We start from the raw sequence: 17,096 nt of genomic DNA, 5'->3' as shown, positions 1-17,096 counted from the left end.
CCAAACAGGCTGCACACAATGGTTTTCAATTTTTACTGACTGCTACTTGCATAGATTGTGACAGAGGCCCTGAAATGAATGACGCCTTTATTGTGAAAGCGGTGTCAGAGAGAACTCTCCCTCACTATATCCACAGACTAGTATTATGTCAGACCACACTGTAGTCTCTGGTTAATACTGTTTAATTGTAGCAATCTGGTTTTTTTACTAGTTTATTGTGAATAAGCTTTTATTATTTGCATCTTGAAAATTCTTTCAGACTTTTCTTAGTTTCTGAGGATTTTAGTTTCTCTTCTAAGAGAACTGAAGGAGCACATCAGTGCAGTGCAGGACAGAAGTACTTTCACACCAGTGGTAAAGAATGGGAAGGAAACACAAAGTACAGGATTATTGGTGTCTTTTTGCTTTGTTCTAGAAACAGCAAACCTTGTTTCTCCTCCTGTTCTGCATGCAGTGAAACACCAGCTCTGTGCTGTATTGGCAGGACCAATGCTGGCTAAAGCATCTCTGTGGCTTTGTAGCTCAATGCCTTGAATCAGCAGCCCTTCAGGAGGGCTCTTGTGTTCTGGGTCTGCTGTAGCATTTCCTTGGCTGGACACGCTAGAAATGTGTACACAAAGAAAGACACTTTATTGTAAGTCAGGAACAAGTGCTCACTCCAAGTTTTTATTGAAATTGAACACAGTATTCAAGCATAGTTCTGGTTGAGAATCTAGATAGCTAATTTCTGGTTTTACAGTATGCCTCAGTTTACCCTTCTGGTGTACATTCCCAGGAACATGGAAGTGAGCAGGCACCTCGTCTCTCAGCCGACCACCACCGTGTCATCCCCAATGAACTCGTAAACTGGGACCTCGAGGTTTAAGGGAGCAGGGCCTTTCCTGATCCTGCCAGAGGCGTCATAGTGGGAGCCGTGGCAGGGGCAGTAGTACCCACCAAAATCCCCGGCGTTGGCGATGGGGACACAGCCCAGGTGAGTGCACACACCCACCAGGATCACCCACTCGGGCTTCTTCACTCTGTCTAAGTCGTGCTGCGGATCCCTCAGTTGAGACACATCAACTCCAGCCTCCTGACTAATTTCTGCCTGGGTTCTGTGACGCACAAAAAGGGGCTTCCCTCTCCACTTGAAAGCCATGTTCTTGCCTTCTGGAATGTCAGACAGCTTGATCTCAATCTTTGACAAGGCCAGCACATCAGCAGAGGCACTCAGGCTGGAAATAAACTGGGTGACAACATTCTTGGCAACATAGGCAGTTGCCACACCTGTCGCTGCAGTCATCAGGTAGGAGAACCCCTTCCTGGAGTCGCTGCTGCCTTGGGAAGAGGCGTTGGCATCCTGCACGTCCTGGCGGCGGTAGGCAGAGAAGTCGGGCACCGCGACATCGTTGTGGACACAGCGCGCGCCGGCGGGGGCTGCACGGAAAAGGACAGCAGATGACACCACGTGCAGGTAAAACACACTGTCATGCATTTGAAATGATACCTCTTTAGTGGCAGTTTTGGAATAATGGGTAAAAGTTATTCCAAAGTCTGGGTAGGATTCCATTAATTAAGCGTTTTACTTTTACATTATATGAAAATGGTTTTCAGAGGGAATTTTTGGTACACCAACAGGTGATCTCTGAAACTGGTTTCCCTATTCTTTGAAAAAGAAACCTGATCAGGGTGCAGAAAATCTGTGAGAAGTCCTGGGCTTCTGGGGAAAAAAGTGAACTGTTTTTTCAGTAAATTTCAAGAAAAAAGCTCCAGTAGGATACCATGACTAACTCAGAAAAGACAGACCTGTTTTCCATTCAAATGTTTCCTCGCAAAGAGGTGCTAAGAAGAAATCTGATGTAGTGAAGTTTGCACATCTGCAGTGTAACACTTTTGTGTTATTTTTTTGTTTGATGTAACTTCTACGCCTGCAATAATATCAAGTGTGTGGTTAAGCACTTTTAAAACCAAAAGTATCAGGCACTCTCTTTCATATTAAATTGTTGTCCTAGGTAAAACCACAGTAAATAATTTTAAACCTCCAGATCCCAGGCTCGCTTTTTAAAAGATTTAGGGATAAAGCTAACAACTATTCAATTTCAACCTGTGTGCTCAAGTAACAGGATATGAAGGATAACTAAAAGGCCTCCCATGAGTTTCTCCAGCAAAAGAAAGCTGCGTCCTCCATTGAAAATCTATAAGCCAAAGAAAAGAACATGGCAAGGACAGAACACATCACTTGCCAAAGTACAACCTGTTACTTGATAGTATTATTTAGTCTTTATATTTTCTAGCAGTTAGCACAAAGTTAACAGATGTCTCAAAGTACTTAAGCTCTCAGGGATTTATATGCAGTACAATGAGGATAATAACGACATTTATTTACAAGTAATTCAGCACTGAGAAGGTAATTGCTATAGGATTTGAACTGCAAAGAAATTAAACTGAAAATCAAAATTCTGAGATAGTACTCCATACTAAGTTATTTCAGTATAAGACTTAAAGCATTTAGTAACATGTAATATGACTAACTTCTAAAAAGTTAGCTATACTCGGTGAAAAGCATGTTTGATATTAATTAAAATGTCAGATAAATGACAGATAAATGTCAGCTATGTCAGTTCCAGATTTGTAGAATTTTCACCTGAACAAACCCTTTACAGCTGAGGGTCAGGTGAAGTACAGCTCTAATTGCTACAGAGCATCTTCAGCACGGCACTGCCCCCCCAGAATTAAACGAGTGCACTCTGCACCAGCTGAAGCAGAACGTTCCATCAGTGACAGCTGCAGAGCTGGGCAGCAGCTCTCCGGAGCTGCAGTGACAGCTCTCCGGGAGCTGCGGCAGGGACAGCCACAGCCCTTCGGCCAGAGGTCGGGCTCTAAAGAACACCTCGGCGTCACTCCCTGGCTGATGCTTTCCCGACCTGGGTAAAACTCACGGTGTGCTCTCACTGCACCCCTCTGTTCCCGTGCCCGCAGTTAAAAACCTTCCCGAGTGACAGAATTTATTTTACCGCTGCATTTCCTCAGCGGTAAAATAAAAATCACCTGAGCTTCCCTCAACGGGGATATCGAGAACCCGTGGACACAATCCTGTGCTCCGGACTGACCCTGCTTGGGCAGAGAGATGACACACTGTGGTCCCTGCAGCCTGCCCCATCCTGTGAGTCATTAAAAGGAAGCGGCCATTCAGGTGCCCTTGAACGAGCTCTGTAGCTGTAAGTGGGTGCCAATTACAACGGTGACAACAGAACCAAACATTTAAAAACCCCAATCGGCCCGAGCCCCCGCAGCCCGCCCGCCTGCTCTCCCTTCCCGGCTCTGCTCCCCGGCGCGCCGGGCCGGACCCGGCTCTCCCCGCCGGGCCGGGCCGGGCCGGGCCGGGCGGTGCCCGGGAGCGCAGGCAGGGCCCCCGCCGAGCCCGCGGCAGTCCCGGCTGCCGCCGCCCCGGCCCGCCCCGCCGCTCCCCCGGCCCGCACCGTTCAGGCTGGCGCTGGCGACGAGACCCCCGCGGGCGGCGCGGCCGCTCAGGGACTCCCGGCAGAGCAGAGGCCGCTTCACGTCCAGCGGCACCTTCTGGTCCCGGTGCGCGGCGGCCGGGGCGAGCGGGCGGAGCGGGCCGGGCACGGCGTGCGCTGCGGCGGACACGAAGGGCGCGAAGGGCCCGGCGCGGGCGGCCACGGACAGCATGGCGGCGTCCCCGCGGCGACCTTCCCCGCCGGCGCGCGCCCCGACGCGTCACGGCGCCGCGGGCTCGCGCGGCGGTGACGTCAAGCGCTGGCGCGCGGGGGTGACGCAGGCGCGGAGCGGGGTGCCCTGAGGGGAGCGGGCACGATAAAGGGCTTCGGGCAGCCGTGCCTTCTCCTTGCCTTGTTGCCTTCTTTATTTTTCATTTTTTCCCCCCTTTCCCCCACCTTTTACCCCGTCTTTTTTCTCCCTTCCGGTCCCGTTCTCTGCGGTGCCGTTCTCCTCGGGGATGCTGCCCGTGCGCAGGGCAGGCCGCGTGCTGCAGCCGTGTCCCCGCGTCCCCGCCGAGGTCGCCGCTAGCGAGCTCAAACCGGAGCGGGGCTTTTCGGGGAAGGGTTTGTGAAGCGCTCTGGGACACGCCAGGCTCCTGCGCCTCTCCTGCAGGACACGGATCCTGCTAAACACAGCAGTGTGACCCTAGAGCACCTTGGAGGGCTTAACGTGGTTTTTCCTTGCTATTCTTGGGATGTGAATTTGAGCTGTGTAATAACAATACTTGGAACTGTGTCGCTTCTAGGATAATGCACGCTCTTTATTATTCTGTTTCTTGTGCACTGCGTGACTTTTGTCCCTTTTTATTTCTTTTTTTCTCTTTTCCTGAGCTTACTAATTTAATTTTTTTTTGTCTTTCGTAGTCCTGGACCAAGGACTTTTCAAGTTGGGAAAAAGCCTAATTTTTTTTTTTTTTTCTTTTAGCTTGTCATAAATCGGTTGAGGGATAGATTTTACTTACAGGTTGAGAATGCAAAGTGTGTTCGACAACAACCACATCCACTCTAGGGGCTGTTCTGGGGGTGGGGGTTAATTGCAAGGGGATAGTAAATATTTCACATAAATACTTCATATAGATACATCTCTCTGGGCTAAAGGAGAGAACAACTCCTCTACTAATGACTGGAGCAAATAAATAAATATTTGAGTTTTTTGGTGATTTGCTTTAGTTTTGGAATTTTTTTCCTTAAATTTATTTTACTTTATGATAGCAGTTTTATACCTGACTTGTTACAGCTTCCAATGGTAAGATTTAGTTTGGTACAGGTGAACACACCGATGGATGCATACCTGCTCCAGTCAACCCTTTTAACCAGTTCAAGCTGCTGAAAATCCCCCAAAATGCAGGATAAACTTGACACAGAGATGTCTTTATAGAAATTTAAGCTGAACCATCCTCTAGAAATCTAGCAACAATTTCCCAGCTACCCAGCCCAGTGCATTCATGCAAGGCTGTGAAGCTTTGGTGGTTTATACTGGCTGTATGAAGAACTATTCTTTTGAAATTCAGATCTTGCTAATGATATTGCTACTAAATTATTTTATGATTGTGCATTAAAACCTCCCCCATCTTTGTAGAATGGTAGTTTAAGGACTGGCCCTATTAAGATTTATTTAAGGGGTTGACTTTTTCATTTTCTTTTTAACTGTTAACTGTACTGAAATATGGTAGTTCTAATTAAGTGGGATGGATCGTTCCAGTCCCAGTACTATTGATCTATAATTTATTTCTTTCCCAGCACGTTTGTGACATCTAAACCTCAGTAGATAATGATTTACCCAACTCGGTTCACTGTACTGTTGGTAACTGTAGTCACTGGTGATGCAGTAATTAAAGGACACCATAATAATGTTCTGGAGCAAAGGTAATTTGTAGAAACTCTGGGGGCTATCGCTCAATATATGTGTGGGAACAAACAGTATTCAGGTAGAGAGGGTGGAAAACTGGGAAGGCTGTTTTAACAGCACAAGTTTTATGATCATCATTTAGGAGGAAAAGAGCTACAGAAGCATGATATTTTCAATTACCTAACAGATTATAAAATTATTATCATAGAATCAGAATGTGCTGAATTGGAAGGGACCCATCAGGATCATCGAGTCCAGCTCCTGGTCCTGCACGGGACACCCCAGGAGTCCCACTGTGTGCCTGAGGGGGTTGTCCAAACACTTGTTGAGCTCAGCCAGCCTTGGAGCTTTGCCACTGCCCTGAGGAGCCTGTTCCAGTGCCCAGCCACACTTTGGGCTGCCCACCTTTTCCTGCTCTCCAGTCTAAACCTCCCCTGAGTCAGCTCCCAGCCATTTCCTCAAGTCCTGTCACTGGTCTCGAGAGTGACAAGAGCTGTTCCTGCCCTTCTGCTTCTCCCTGTGAGACCACAGCGAGCTCCCCTGAAAGATCTGATCCCAACTGAACAAGTGCTGGTAGAGCTAAAGGACATGTTTTGTGGTTCACCATGAAAGTGAGGATTTCAGCTAATATTTATAAAAGGGTTTGTTAACAAATGTGGCATTTGGGGTTTTTTTTTGTTGTTTTATTTGGGTGGAATTTTTTTAAGGATTCTGAGTTTTGGCAATGATGCAAGTTTTGAATTTGCTAACCTGGCTCAGCTGTTTGGCAGGTATGGCCTCATCCCAAAAAATATATTATTCTGACTGGGGGGGCTTTTCTCAGAGATGTTTGGCAAAATGTGCTTGTTACTTATGGAGCTTTTTGACAAAATGAGGTATTGTGATGGAACAGTAGCAGTAGGACAAGGAGAAATGGGCATGAATTGAAAGAGGGGAAATATAGGTTAGATACCAGGAAGAAATTTCCTACTGTGAGAGTGGTGGGACACCAAAAGAGGTTGTCCAGGGAGGCTGTGGATGCCTCAAGCATTGAAGTGTCCAAGGCCAGGCTGGAAGGAGCTTGGAGCAACCTGGTCTATGGGAGGTGTCCCTGACCATGGCAGGGGAGGATGGGACAAGATGATCTTTAAGGTCCTTACCAATTCCTTAACGTTCATTTTTGATTATTTGGGAAAAATGGTTTTAAATTTTTTAAAGACTTAACTCTGAATTCAAATTCCAGTGTGGTTAGAACACAAATAAAACATTAAACTATTGCAGTGAAAAGGAACTACATTCTGATATCAGAGTTCAAAAAAGAATAATTTTAATTTTAAAATGACTAAGCAAATTCTGGTGTGTAGGTGTTTCTTTGGGAACTGTTGTTCAGCTTTTACTACTGAGCATCAATACTGAGCATTTTCCAGCCAAACATGAAAGTAAAATGCCAGCATGACATTGTGTAAATCATCCAAACAGATCTCTGAGATTGTTTTTGTGCATTCATACAAGCATTAGCCTCATGTAAATTTATGCTGCTTAATGTTCCTGTCCTCCTAAAGTTAAAAGTTCATTTGCATGAATACAAAAGCTATAAGATGTCAGGGCTGCAGCATTATGAAGTAGATGAAAAGTATTGTATTGCTTTTGGGTATGTGCAGTGCCTTTCTCCGTGTAGAATTCATTCTCATATTTGTTTTCCTTAGAGATAAACTGCAGAACATGGATAGCTATTTGCTAAAATGTTGGTCACCCCAGGCAATTTGATCTCACCAAAAAGTTATCTTTGACTTCTTTGCCATCTTGCATCATTTTTATGTCCTGAAAAGTCAGTGCTACTAAACTTGAGACTTCAGAGTTTACATTTACTTCTTGGATTTGAATTGTTGATCAATTTTTTTTTCTCCATGAATAAGCTTGTTCAGAAATAAAAAACCAAGAAAACAAGCAAACCACCAAAGTTTACCTGTGGAGCATTGTTAGTACAGCAGTCATTGTGCATCATCTGTTTAGAAAAGTACACCCTATTCTGAGATCAGCTCCAAATGTTTGCAGTGATTCCTTTGCAGAATTAATATCCATTACAATGATTTTGGTCTCATGGTGTGGCACTGGGGAAGCTGTCATATAAATTTGAAGATAGATTTGTGTATGCAATACAGTTTGTTTAAGGTTAAAATTATGGAGACCCTTTAATAGTTAGACTTTCTTTGAATGTTCTTTGAAGTTGGTCTATCGCTTTGAAAAGTCACAGGGTGTGATCTAAGGGAATATATATGAAATGTGAGGAATGAAATTGGACAGTAAAAATGAGGAAAAAAATATCTAGGAGTATTGGATTGGTCAAACATTTCTTTCCTGCTATTCAAATCAGTTGAGATGATGACACCTCAGTGCAACAGTCTAATTTAAATTCAGGTCTTTTTCAGTAAAGGAAAAACTAAGTTCAGATATCATGAGAGAAGAAGAGATCTGTTGTCAGCTTTTTACTACTCTTTCTATTAATGCAAGGGTGATCAGCAGATGTTCACAGCCTCAGCAGCCATCTTATTCTAGATCTCTTACAGCCCTGCTCAATAAGGCCAAGATAAATTGCCTGGAGCAGAAGGGCATGGAATATCTGTGTCCAACAGACTTGCACTCAACATTTTGTGTATAAAATACTCAAATAAGAGATACATACAAAGAATTTCTCTATTCTCTATTTCTCTACTCTGCACCAAAAAAAAACCAACAAAACCAAAAAAAAAAAAAAAACCAAAAAAAAACAAAAAAAAAAACAAACACCAAAAAAACCCCAAAAAACCTCAAAGCAAGCACATAAAGCACATTGGGCAGAAAGAATGGGATTTTCTGAGTCAGTTGTAGAGAGGAAAGAAAAAAAAACCCATTGAAGGAAATTAAATTAAAAAGACCAAGCTTAAGATCCAAGATTACATCAAAGATTTACATAATTGTGGGATGGACAAGAAGAGTCACAAATATGTGAAATTGATAAGAGCTGCTCACAAAAATCAGAAATGGCACCAAAATGTGTCTGACCAAGCAGAAGCCAAAGGCTAGATGAGAACTGCCTGGGGCAGTAGCAAAGGCTGCTCAGCTAGGCAGCAGCTAAAGCCTAAATGAAGTTGCCTGGAGCATCATCAAAATGTCAGTTTGAGGGAGAATATTTTCACCCTTCCTCTTGTTTTCTCTCTTACATTTCATGAAAAATCCCTGACATTTCTTGAAGGGCATGTGTTTGACTCCTATCTGGCTTCCAGTATTATATATTATTTGCTTTTTATTGCACCTGAAGATTGAAACAAAACTTTTCAACTTCATGGCCATCTTAGACTAAAATCTGAAAGGCTGAACAAGGGAGAATCCTGACTGCTTTTGCTTTACTTATGTACTTCTTGCAATTAATGCATTTGGAGAACTGCATCTTGTGTCTGTGCCCAGCTGACAATGTTTGTGGGGCTGGGAACAAGAAATTCTCCCCTTAGCTGTGCATAGGAAAGGATTAGGAGTTACTGCCACTTCCCAGTGTGCTGAATGTCTCTGCCCTGCCTTTGGTTGGTGAAACCCCAGGTATTGTTTAAAGCTTTAGCTGTACATACTGTAACAACTCATTCTTCTGAGATTGATAGCAAATCTCTCACAGTTGCACAGTTAAGCACAAAGCTTACAGAAATAGAATATTTATAATGTTTCAGAGGACCATAAATTATTGTTTTTTTCAGAATAACCATCTTCCTAGGACTACAAAGCAGAAGCAGTGAGGGGAATAGTAGCACCTGAGCTAAGCTTGCTGCTTGATGCAGGGCCAAAAAATCTCACCTGCTACTATGTGTGTAGGTATGCCCCTATGAAACCTCAGTGGAAGTGGCAGAATAAGGAGGGAGAGATTTAAGAAGTGACGAAGGAAATCACTTTGTCTCAATTTTATGGTGTACAGTACAGATCTTGATCATTGTTATGCTCTCCTGTAAGCTTTTCCCTGATGCAAGGTTCCTGAACCTTGGCTTCAAACTGCCTTTAAACCAGCATAAAGCAGATAATGGCAAAAGAAGAGCTTTTTTCTAATGCTTGGAGCTGTTGGCAATCCAGAGCCACTCCATGAAGAGCTAATGCAATGAAAGTGTCCCCTTGTCATAAGTTTCTCCCTTTCCTCCCCCTCACAATTGCTGTGCAGAGGCTTTGCCCGTAGCCTTTTCCCGTCTGGATGCTGCAGTTGAATGGTAGGAGCTGATTCTCCAAGAACCTGTGAGACGTTGCAGTGTGCATTCCTGCATCACTCTGAGCTGCATTGCTGCAGGTCTGTGCTGCTGCAGGGACAGCAGCAGTTCAAAACCACCGTGCTGACATCAAAGAGCTGGGCCTGCTCTCACACTGCAGCTTGAGCTCTGGCTGTGACAAGGGTAACCTGTGCTTGCATTGAGCTAATTGCCCGCTGTCATCATCACCCAAATGATCTTAGGGCTACTTTTAAGCACCTACTTTTGACAGTAGCTTGTGGAAACTTGCCTATAATGCAAAAGATTTTTTTTATCATCTGCTTTTTTTTTTAATGTGGTACCTTTATTTTCTGTTCTTTATATATAGAAAGAATAAATAAAAGCCTTTTCCTCTGTGCTTAGTTATGAGAATAATTATGCTACTGAGGCTGCTCCTAATGGCTCCCAATGGAGTTACTCCAAGTTTTTAGATTGGTTATATTTCATATTTTCATACTTTTAGTGACCCTTGGTGCAAGAAGTAGGCATATACTAATGAAAACTGCTGAGGCAGACTTACAAAGCATTCTTTACTGAGGGAAAAATCAGAATAAAATATGGAAAGAATTAGAAAACTTTTTTAAAGTTAGAATGAAACTTAGTATTATGAAATTCAAGAATATTTAAAGATTCACACCAAATGTTTCTACCACAAATTACAGATTTTTCATCAGAAGTGACAGGAGAAGAAAGAAGATCTAGATATGTGGCAGGTGATCAAAGTACAATGGTGCAAATTAAAAAGGGTGAATTTACTTGCAATTCTGTAGGTTTGTGTTAAATAGGTAGGGGGATACTGGGGTTTTCAATATGAGATTTTCAGCAGATACAGGAAATAATAGTTTTGTCATACAAAGCCCCTGTCCATGTAAGTAGAAACTTCTTCCTGAGTCACTGAATGTGTAAATGTTTTTCTCAATTTGCCCAAATTACTTTTCCAAACAGTTCAGCATGTCTCTCTGTGGGTCAGTCTCAGGGATGTCAGGTGATATATCTTGGTTCTTTCAAATTGCTGTTCAGTTTGAGAATGCTTGTTCAGTTAAATAAACAACTAATCTGAACCGAGCAGTGCAGTTGAGAGCAAATGCACTGATTTCAGTTATTGAAACACATATCCCTGTGTATTTAGCCAAGGAAGTTGATGGGAATAAAAATGCAGATTATGCTTCAAAGCTCATTCAGAGGAAATAGCTAATTGCAGAGGGTTTTTACTTTTCTTGAGCCAGGTATGTGGATTAGTTTAATGATGTTGATGTGGGGTTGTCTGAGAAGAAAGGTGCAAGAAGCGTGATTTTTGCAGTTCTTATGTAAATGCATGTATATAATTTTGTCCCCTGTTAAAGGAACCTGCATTGCTGTCAGTGGTAACTCTGTGTGTCTTATTAAGCTATAAATTGTTATCATTAAACAATAATTATATTAGGTAGAATAAGGAGGCCTGGTACAGCCTTTCAATTCATATTAGTTTTTTTTTTTTTTTTTTTTTTTTTTGTATACTGCTACAGGCTCTTCATTTTTCTTTCTTCTTTTCACTTTGGTTATTGCAGTTATGCTGAACAGTGGCAAAGTGTGTCATGGCATTGTGGGAAAGATGCATTGTGTGAAGAGAAGCAATTTGAAATTTTCACTTGTTTCCTGAAGTCTGAAAAGACAGAAGAAAATACATTATAAAAGGGTCTAGTTTCCAGTGTCCTACTTGAATGCTGTGTCATGTATAAATGAAATATATTGCTGCCTGTCCTTAAAATTAAGAGCATAAAGAGGTGCCAGAGGACCAGGTTGAACGTTGGCAGGCAGTTTGCAGCCCAGAATGGAAGCAATGTAAGCTCAGAGCTCTCAGTTCCACTAATCCCAGGCAGATTGGTTCCTTTGACATCATTAGCTTAAGTGGGGCACATACAAAATCTTTACAAAAATAACACAACCTTCTTTACTATCAAGAATAACATGAAAAGAATGCCAGGAACATAGTGTAGCAGGGCGAGCAATAAGTTATTTGTTATCTAAATTTAAAATACATAATATGTCAGAGCTCAGAAGTTGTCTTGTGTTCTGTCTCAGCTTGCTTAATCTGTTGCCAGACACAGCAAAAAAACCTTGGGCTTCTAAAATACTGCTTTGTATTTTCAGAATTGCACTCTAGGGACACTATAAAGTAGAAAAGCTTTTAAAACCATGGACAGGGTGATTCTGTTTGGTTCTTTAACACAACAACATAAGCTGCACTGAAATATCTTCCTCAGGTTTGTCTGTGCAGGAAAATTGACCTCAGTGCCACACTGGAATGCATCCCCAAAGTAAGGTACCCAGTGGTCACTTAGAGTGGATTTGTCAGCCACACTGGGGACAGTTCTGAACTCACTGTGTTGCTACAGGTTGACTTCTGTCCACAAGGTCATATCCATGAGAGAACTCTGTGAGAAAAGAGGAAATCAGCTCACAGTGCAGACTCATTTGATAATAAAAGCCACTTTAGCCTGGAGTAATGAATAAATTAGTTATTTAAAAAACAAGACTGCTGGCACAAAGTCAGCATTGGTTCATAAAGCAATGAGGGCCCATGAGTGACATTTTCTAAGGAAGGGACTTGCCTGTTACAGTTAAAACAGGCAGAAAATGAGTCTGAGCAGAACAGAAGGGATGCTGAGAAACAAATAAAACCATGGATCCTGTAGAACATACTAACCAGCTTTCCTAGGAAAATGCTTATGGCACCAAAGTGACTGAAAGGAAAATAAAGCAATATATTCTGATTACACTGTTAAAATCAGTAAAATCACTCTGATTCCATAACAGCCTTCTCCTTCGTTCAAAGAAACAAACCCCCATTAGTTCATTTTTAAAAGTGTAGTAAAGCTGGAAATAATGGACAGGGGAGAACTTCCAAATCTTAGAATTTCAGGGGTGTGATCAGAAGCAGATGTTGGGGAAATGGAAGTGATGAGAAGGTGTTTGTTCTCAGGAGCATATCCCAGGATTAAAAGTGGCTGCATTTCTAGGCTTGATGCTGTTCTTCAAAGTGAAAGATGATTATTGAGAAAAGTTTCTGTGAGGTTTGTGGACTCTTTTCTTGGGTGTCTGACACAAGGCATTTTTTATTTCTTACAATAACTTTTATTTATTTGTAGAAACAGATGAACTGTCTCTATACGGAATTTATTCTCTGGCAGAAGCTTCAGCACAGTATAGTAGTTACACTATCGTGTCCAAATTTACTTTCCCAAACAGAGAGTGAATAGACAAAAATAATGTTAGAGTTCAAAGCTATTTTTGCACTTTATATAAAACATAGGGAATACTGGATCACTGATTCACATTTTCAAGGCAGTTCTGGACTGGCTTTTTTTCAATACACTGCTTCATAGCAGAACAGGTTATAAATCATTTTATGGATGTTTATGGGCTCTCCCCTGTGCTCCATGTAATAAATATGCAGGACTGAGAAGCAGAGATTTTTTCAAGAGATTTTTTCAAGAGATTTTACATGTGCTTTTTTCATATTTGTTAAAGTAAAGGGCAGGAAATGAAAAAGGGTGAATTTACTTGCAGTTCTGTAGGTGATTAATTTATTTGCTGGATTTAGGATCCTGTTCTTCTATAAATATATTAATTTATTAACTCTGAGGGGATGGACAGCTGAATTGGGATTAACTGAAGTTTAGTATTTTGGAGAGCAGGCTGTGGTCTCTGTTTTCACGTTCATCTTTGAGTAACCGTGGAGATTGTTCTTTTATGTTTACTTCTCTTTTTTTTCCTTCTTTCTTATTTTTAAAAAATTTTAAGTGGGATTTTTGTTGTGTGTGTTGAAATAAAAACAGAGGACCTCAATAGGAGGATTTACACTTCCATCTCCCTGTGCTTTAATTTCCTAGGAGAACTTCTGCTGGAAAAGTATGCCCTGGTATAAATTAATTATACAGAGCACTCGGGTCTCTAAGATGCTTCTTAGTTTGTTTTTGGGGTGTTTTTTTACTTTTGGTTAATGCTGATTAATAATTGATCTCTCTTATCTACCATGACTTCCCTTTCCAGCAGGAAAAAAGTGATTTGACATATTACTTTTTAAAAAAGCTTAAATTAATGAACACAGTAAATGTAGGCACACTGGTAAGCAGCATCCTGACCTAAAGAAGCAATGAAAAATAAATCATCCATCTCTAAGAAAGATAAAAATAATACTTGGTAAGAGTTGTTTCCGCAGCTTGAAAGGAAGAATAAATTTCTTAAAGCAAAATGAATGTTATAAGCACTTATTTTTGTGGGTAGAAAAAAGAGCCTAAAAATACTTAATACACCAAAAAAAAAAAAAACAAGAGCAAAGGCTGAAATAGCATAATCCTTTCATCTTCAAAATATGGAAATGGGAAGGAATAGAGAAGGAAAATAGATCTTTAAATATTGAAATTCATTATCTTAAAGGAATTGCTCTGAACAGCACATTGGCAGTATTGGTGCTGGCAGGAAAATCTGCCTGTGGGAGCACGGAATGAAAACCACCCAGCTGAGCTGTGGAAATCACTTTTCCATGTCAAATGCCCATCAGATTTACACAGAAGCACACAAACAGGGTGTGGTTGTCCTTTGTCCTTCCGGGACAGGGGCAGACAGATCTTGACTCTCACGACTGTCTGAGCTGAAATCTATATTCCCTTCCTATTGCAGGTGCTGGGTGACCACACTGCATGATTTTAGGGCCAGACCCAGCTCTCACTGAAGTCTGCTTTTTACTTTAGTAGCAAGTGAATTGGGCCAGCTATAGTTACAGGTGATCCCTGTCAAAAATGTATCTGTCTCAGTTACTAGTCATGTCCTCTCGGGTTGTAAAATAATTTGGGGCTGTTGTGGAGCCTATAAATAGCAAATTGCATTGCCATGGCAATTCTTTTTTTCTGCCCAAAAGAACAGTGTCAGCCTCAGAGCCACAGCCAGCTTGGAAATGCAGTGGCACCTGAGCTGGTCAGGAGGAAAGGAACAGGCTGTTTGTTGGAAGCACTAAAGGATGGAGTTCAAAGCAGTAGGTCAAGGATGAAATCCTGGCACTGTTGAGTTCAATGAGCTGTCTGTTGACTTAATTGGAGGCAGAATTTCACTCACGATTTCCCTGAATAAGGGAAATTCTTTGAACATTTGACGTGTGTCCACCCTCTTGTCATCTTTCCCTCATTCTTCTCCCTCCTCTTGGCATTTCAATATTAGAAATTGTTGGATAATTTATCAATTCTTTTTGAAGCATGAGAAAACCTGGCAGCGGGTCCAAAGTTGAAAGTAACTCATCCTACAAGAACTTGAGATCCATGCTAACCATTAATTTTGAGGAGAGGTGATTTCCCCTTCACAGGGCTGCTCAGAGGGCCATCTCATGTGGCTCCATGGGCAGGGCAAGCCTCCCACCAGCCCTGGGCCAAAGGGCAGCAAGGGCAGAGTCAGCCGGGGCACTGCAGTGACTCCAACGAGTCGGGAGCTTGGCCTCTTGGTTTGATTGCAAGATCACCTCTAAAAATGTCACAGAAACGAAGGTGAGCATGTACTTGATACAAAGGCCCCATCCCTTGCAAGGGAATTCTAACAAGTAGCAGAGAACTATATATGACTTTAGTGAATTATTTTCATTTTCCAGTGCCCTGTGGATTTGCTTGAATGGCTAAAGAATTACAGATTGAAGTTTAGTCAAAGACAACTGTCAGTTACATTGTCTCAATATTCATATTGAAGATTTTAAGTGGCTCAGAAAATGCTTTTTACATTTTTAAATTACTTCATGAGTATGGATCAATCAGCAAAATATAGCAGTAATGAGTTCCTTTTAATAGCAAAGAGCTTGCTAATTACCATGCTGATTATATGAACCAAGTTTTTAGCCAACAAAAAAGCTCCTGCAGGCAGTGTCCTTCCACCTGCTGAGGGGCTGGCAATTCTCATTAAAAAATAAGAGGAAATAATTATTCTTTTTAGTCTGTTTCAAATCTTAGGGAAAAAAGAAGTGTGCTCACTCACTTTCTATGCGTGACATCATCTGAAATTAGTAGATGCTTTCACGGGTATTTGAAAGGAAAAATTTAAAAATAGCTGCCCACAAAACCCATCCTTTTCCAATTGCAAAGGAAGGCCTTCCAGGGCTGAGTTTTCATCTGGGCCTGCCTGTGAGCAGGTGTCCCTTTGGGCAGGATGTGGGTTTGGTTCCTCCAGCACCAGGGATGAATTCTGGGCACGGGGAGCTGCCAGCCCTGCAGGGGCTGCCCAGGGGCTCTGGGCAGGTGGCAGCAGCTCAGCCTGGCAGCCCCAGGGCTCCCCACATGCTCACAAGATGAGTTCTCTTGGAGGCAGCATGAGCTGGGCTGCGATCAAACTCCAGATGGGCTTTTGAAATGTGCTCTGGGTTCTCAGCTACTGCAAAGCCAGGGATGGGCTGTTGGTCGTGGAGTTAGGCTGGAGTTTGAGAAATCCATGGGCTCGAGGGCAGCTTGGGTAAATGACTTTGTCTCTGTGTCTCATCTGGAATGTTCCTTGTTAATATGGAAAAATCATGAGGTGCTTAGTGGCTGGAGCTAAACAAGGTAATCAGGTAGGCTTTAGGCAGAATGAAGCAAAGGAGAGCAAGTCTGAAAGCTTTTTTGTTCTTATTTTTGTCCTGTATTCTAAAATTCCTTATTTTTCAAAGGAAAAATTAATTCTAGCAGACGCTTAAGCCCTTTTTACTTTAATTTGGAAGAAGAAAGAGGGAACTGAAATATCCCTTGGCACTCCTGCCTGATCTAGACCGAGGAGTCCGTGCATTCATGGCACTAATGCAGCCCTGTTACTTTCTGAAAAAATTCCTTCCTCTTGGATTTATGGCTACCACACAATGCTATGCACATAGTACTAGTCAGAAGGTTTATTTCCACAATTTATTTCTCTTTCTAAGGAACTGCTAAGGCAGTGAACCTTATTTTTGAATCAAGGTGGGCTTATTTGGTTGTGGTTTAGATGGAAAAGGTTTATAACACATAGTTCAGATTCTGTAAGCAAGGATATTGGAGGTGGTGCTGAACACTTAGCAATAACAACTGGCACAAATCCTAATTTCATCTAGGAAAATCACAGGTGACAGTGTTACTGAACATTCACCATCTCATTTTAAATGTGAGTGTGTGCTCAGCCTTGCTTCTTGAGGATAATTGTATCAGAAATTGAAATCCTTACTCGTGCTCCAAGCAGAGAGCAGGATGCGTACAATTCTAGCTCCTAAAAATACCACATTGATATCTTAACCTTGGGTGGGAAACAACATGGATTGCTTTTTTGCACAGATTTTGCTTTCTTCTGTGGGTGAAGAAAGAAATTCACTTTTAGCTCTTGGAAAACCAGTATTTTTTTCAGTGATATAATTCTTTCAAACATATATGAGGGTCCTCTATCTTACTTTTCTCTGTAGGAGAATAGATTGTTACCTTTTTTTATTGGAACACTGAAAAAACCTTAAATTTTAAAAAGAAAAAAAATGAAGATATGGATATTTCATTTTAGTGGCAC

The 17,096-nt window shown here is 41.9% G+C and overlaps 1 protein-coding gene across 1 annotated transcript; it reads right to left on the bottom strand.

Annotated features, from left to right (window-relative positions):
• Positions 1-639: 639 nt before the first annotated feature.
• On the bottom strand, positions 640-3,708 carry LOC128793812 (cytochrome b-c1 complex subunit Rieske, mitochondrial). The gene is made up of 2 exons (XM_053953227.1): positions 3,459-3,708; positions 640-1,416 (listed from the first exon to the last, which is right to left on the bottom strand). The coding sequence occupies exons 1-2, from the start codon at positions 3,667-3,669 to the stop codon at positions 806-808; spliced, it is 822 nt and encodes a 273-aa protein (XP_053809202.1). The 5' UTR covers positions 3,670-3,708; the 3' UTR covers positions 640-805.
• Positions 3,709-17,096: the final 13,388 nt, after the last annotated feature.

The sequence above is a fragment of the Vidua chalybeata genome, chromosome 11 (genome assembly GCF_026979565.1).
Source record: "Vidua chalybeata isolate OUT-0048 chromosome 11, bVidCha1 merged haplotype, whole genome shotgun sequence".
Lineage (NCBI taxonomy): Eukaryota > Metazoa > Chordata > Aves > Passeriformes > Viduidae > Vidua > Vidua chalybeata.
This window is presented reverse-complemented; position numbering and strand designations above follow the sequence as displayed.

Excerpts from the sequence above, each read along its gene's own strand:
- LOC128793812 (XM_053953227.1), bottom strand. The coding sequence starts at position 3,669 with ATGCTGTCCGTGGCCGCCCGCGCCGGGCCCTTCGCGCCCTTCGTGTCC. Across the intron at positions 1,417-3,458 it reads CGCCAGCGCCAGCCTGAACG|CCCCCGCCGGCGCGCGCTGT; the intron begins GTGCGGGCCGGG and ends TTTTCCGTGCAG.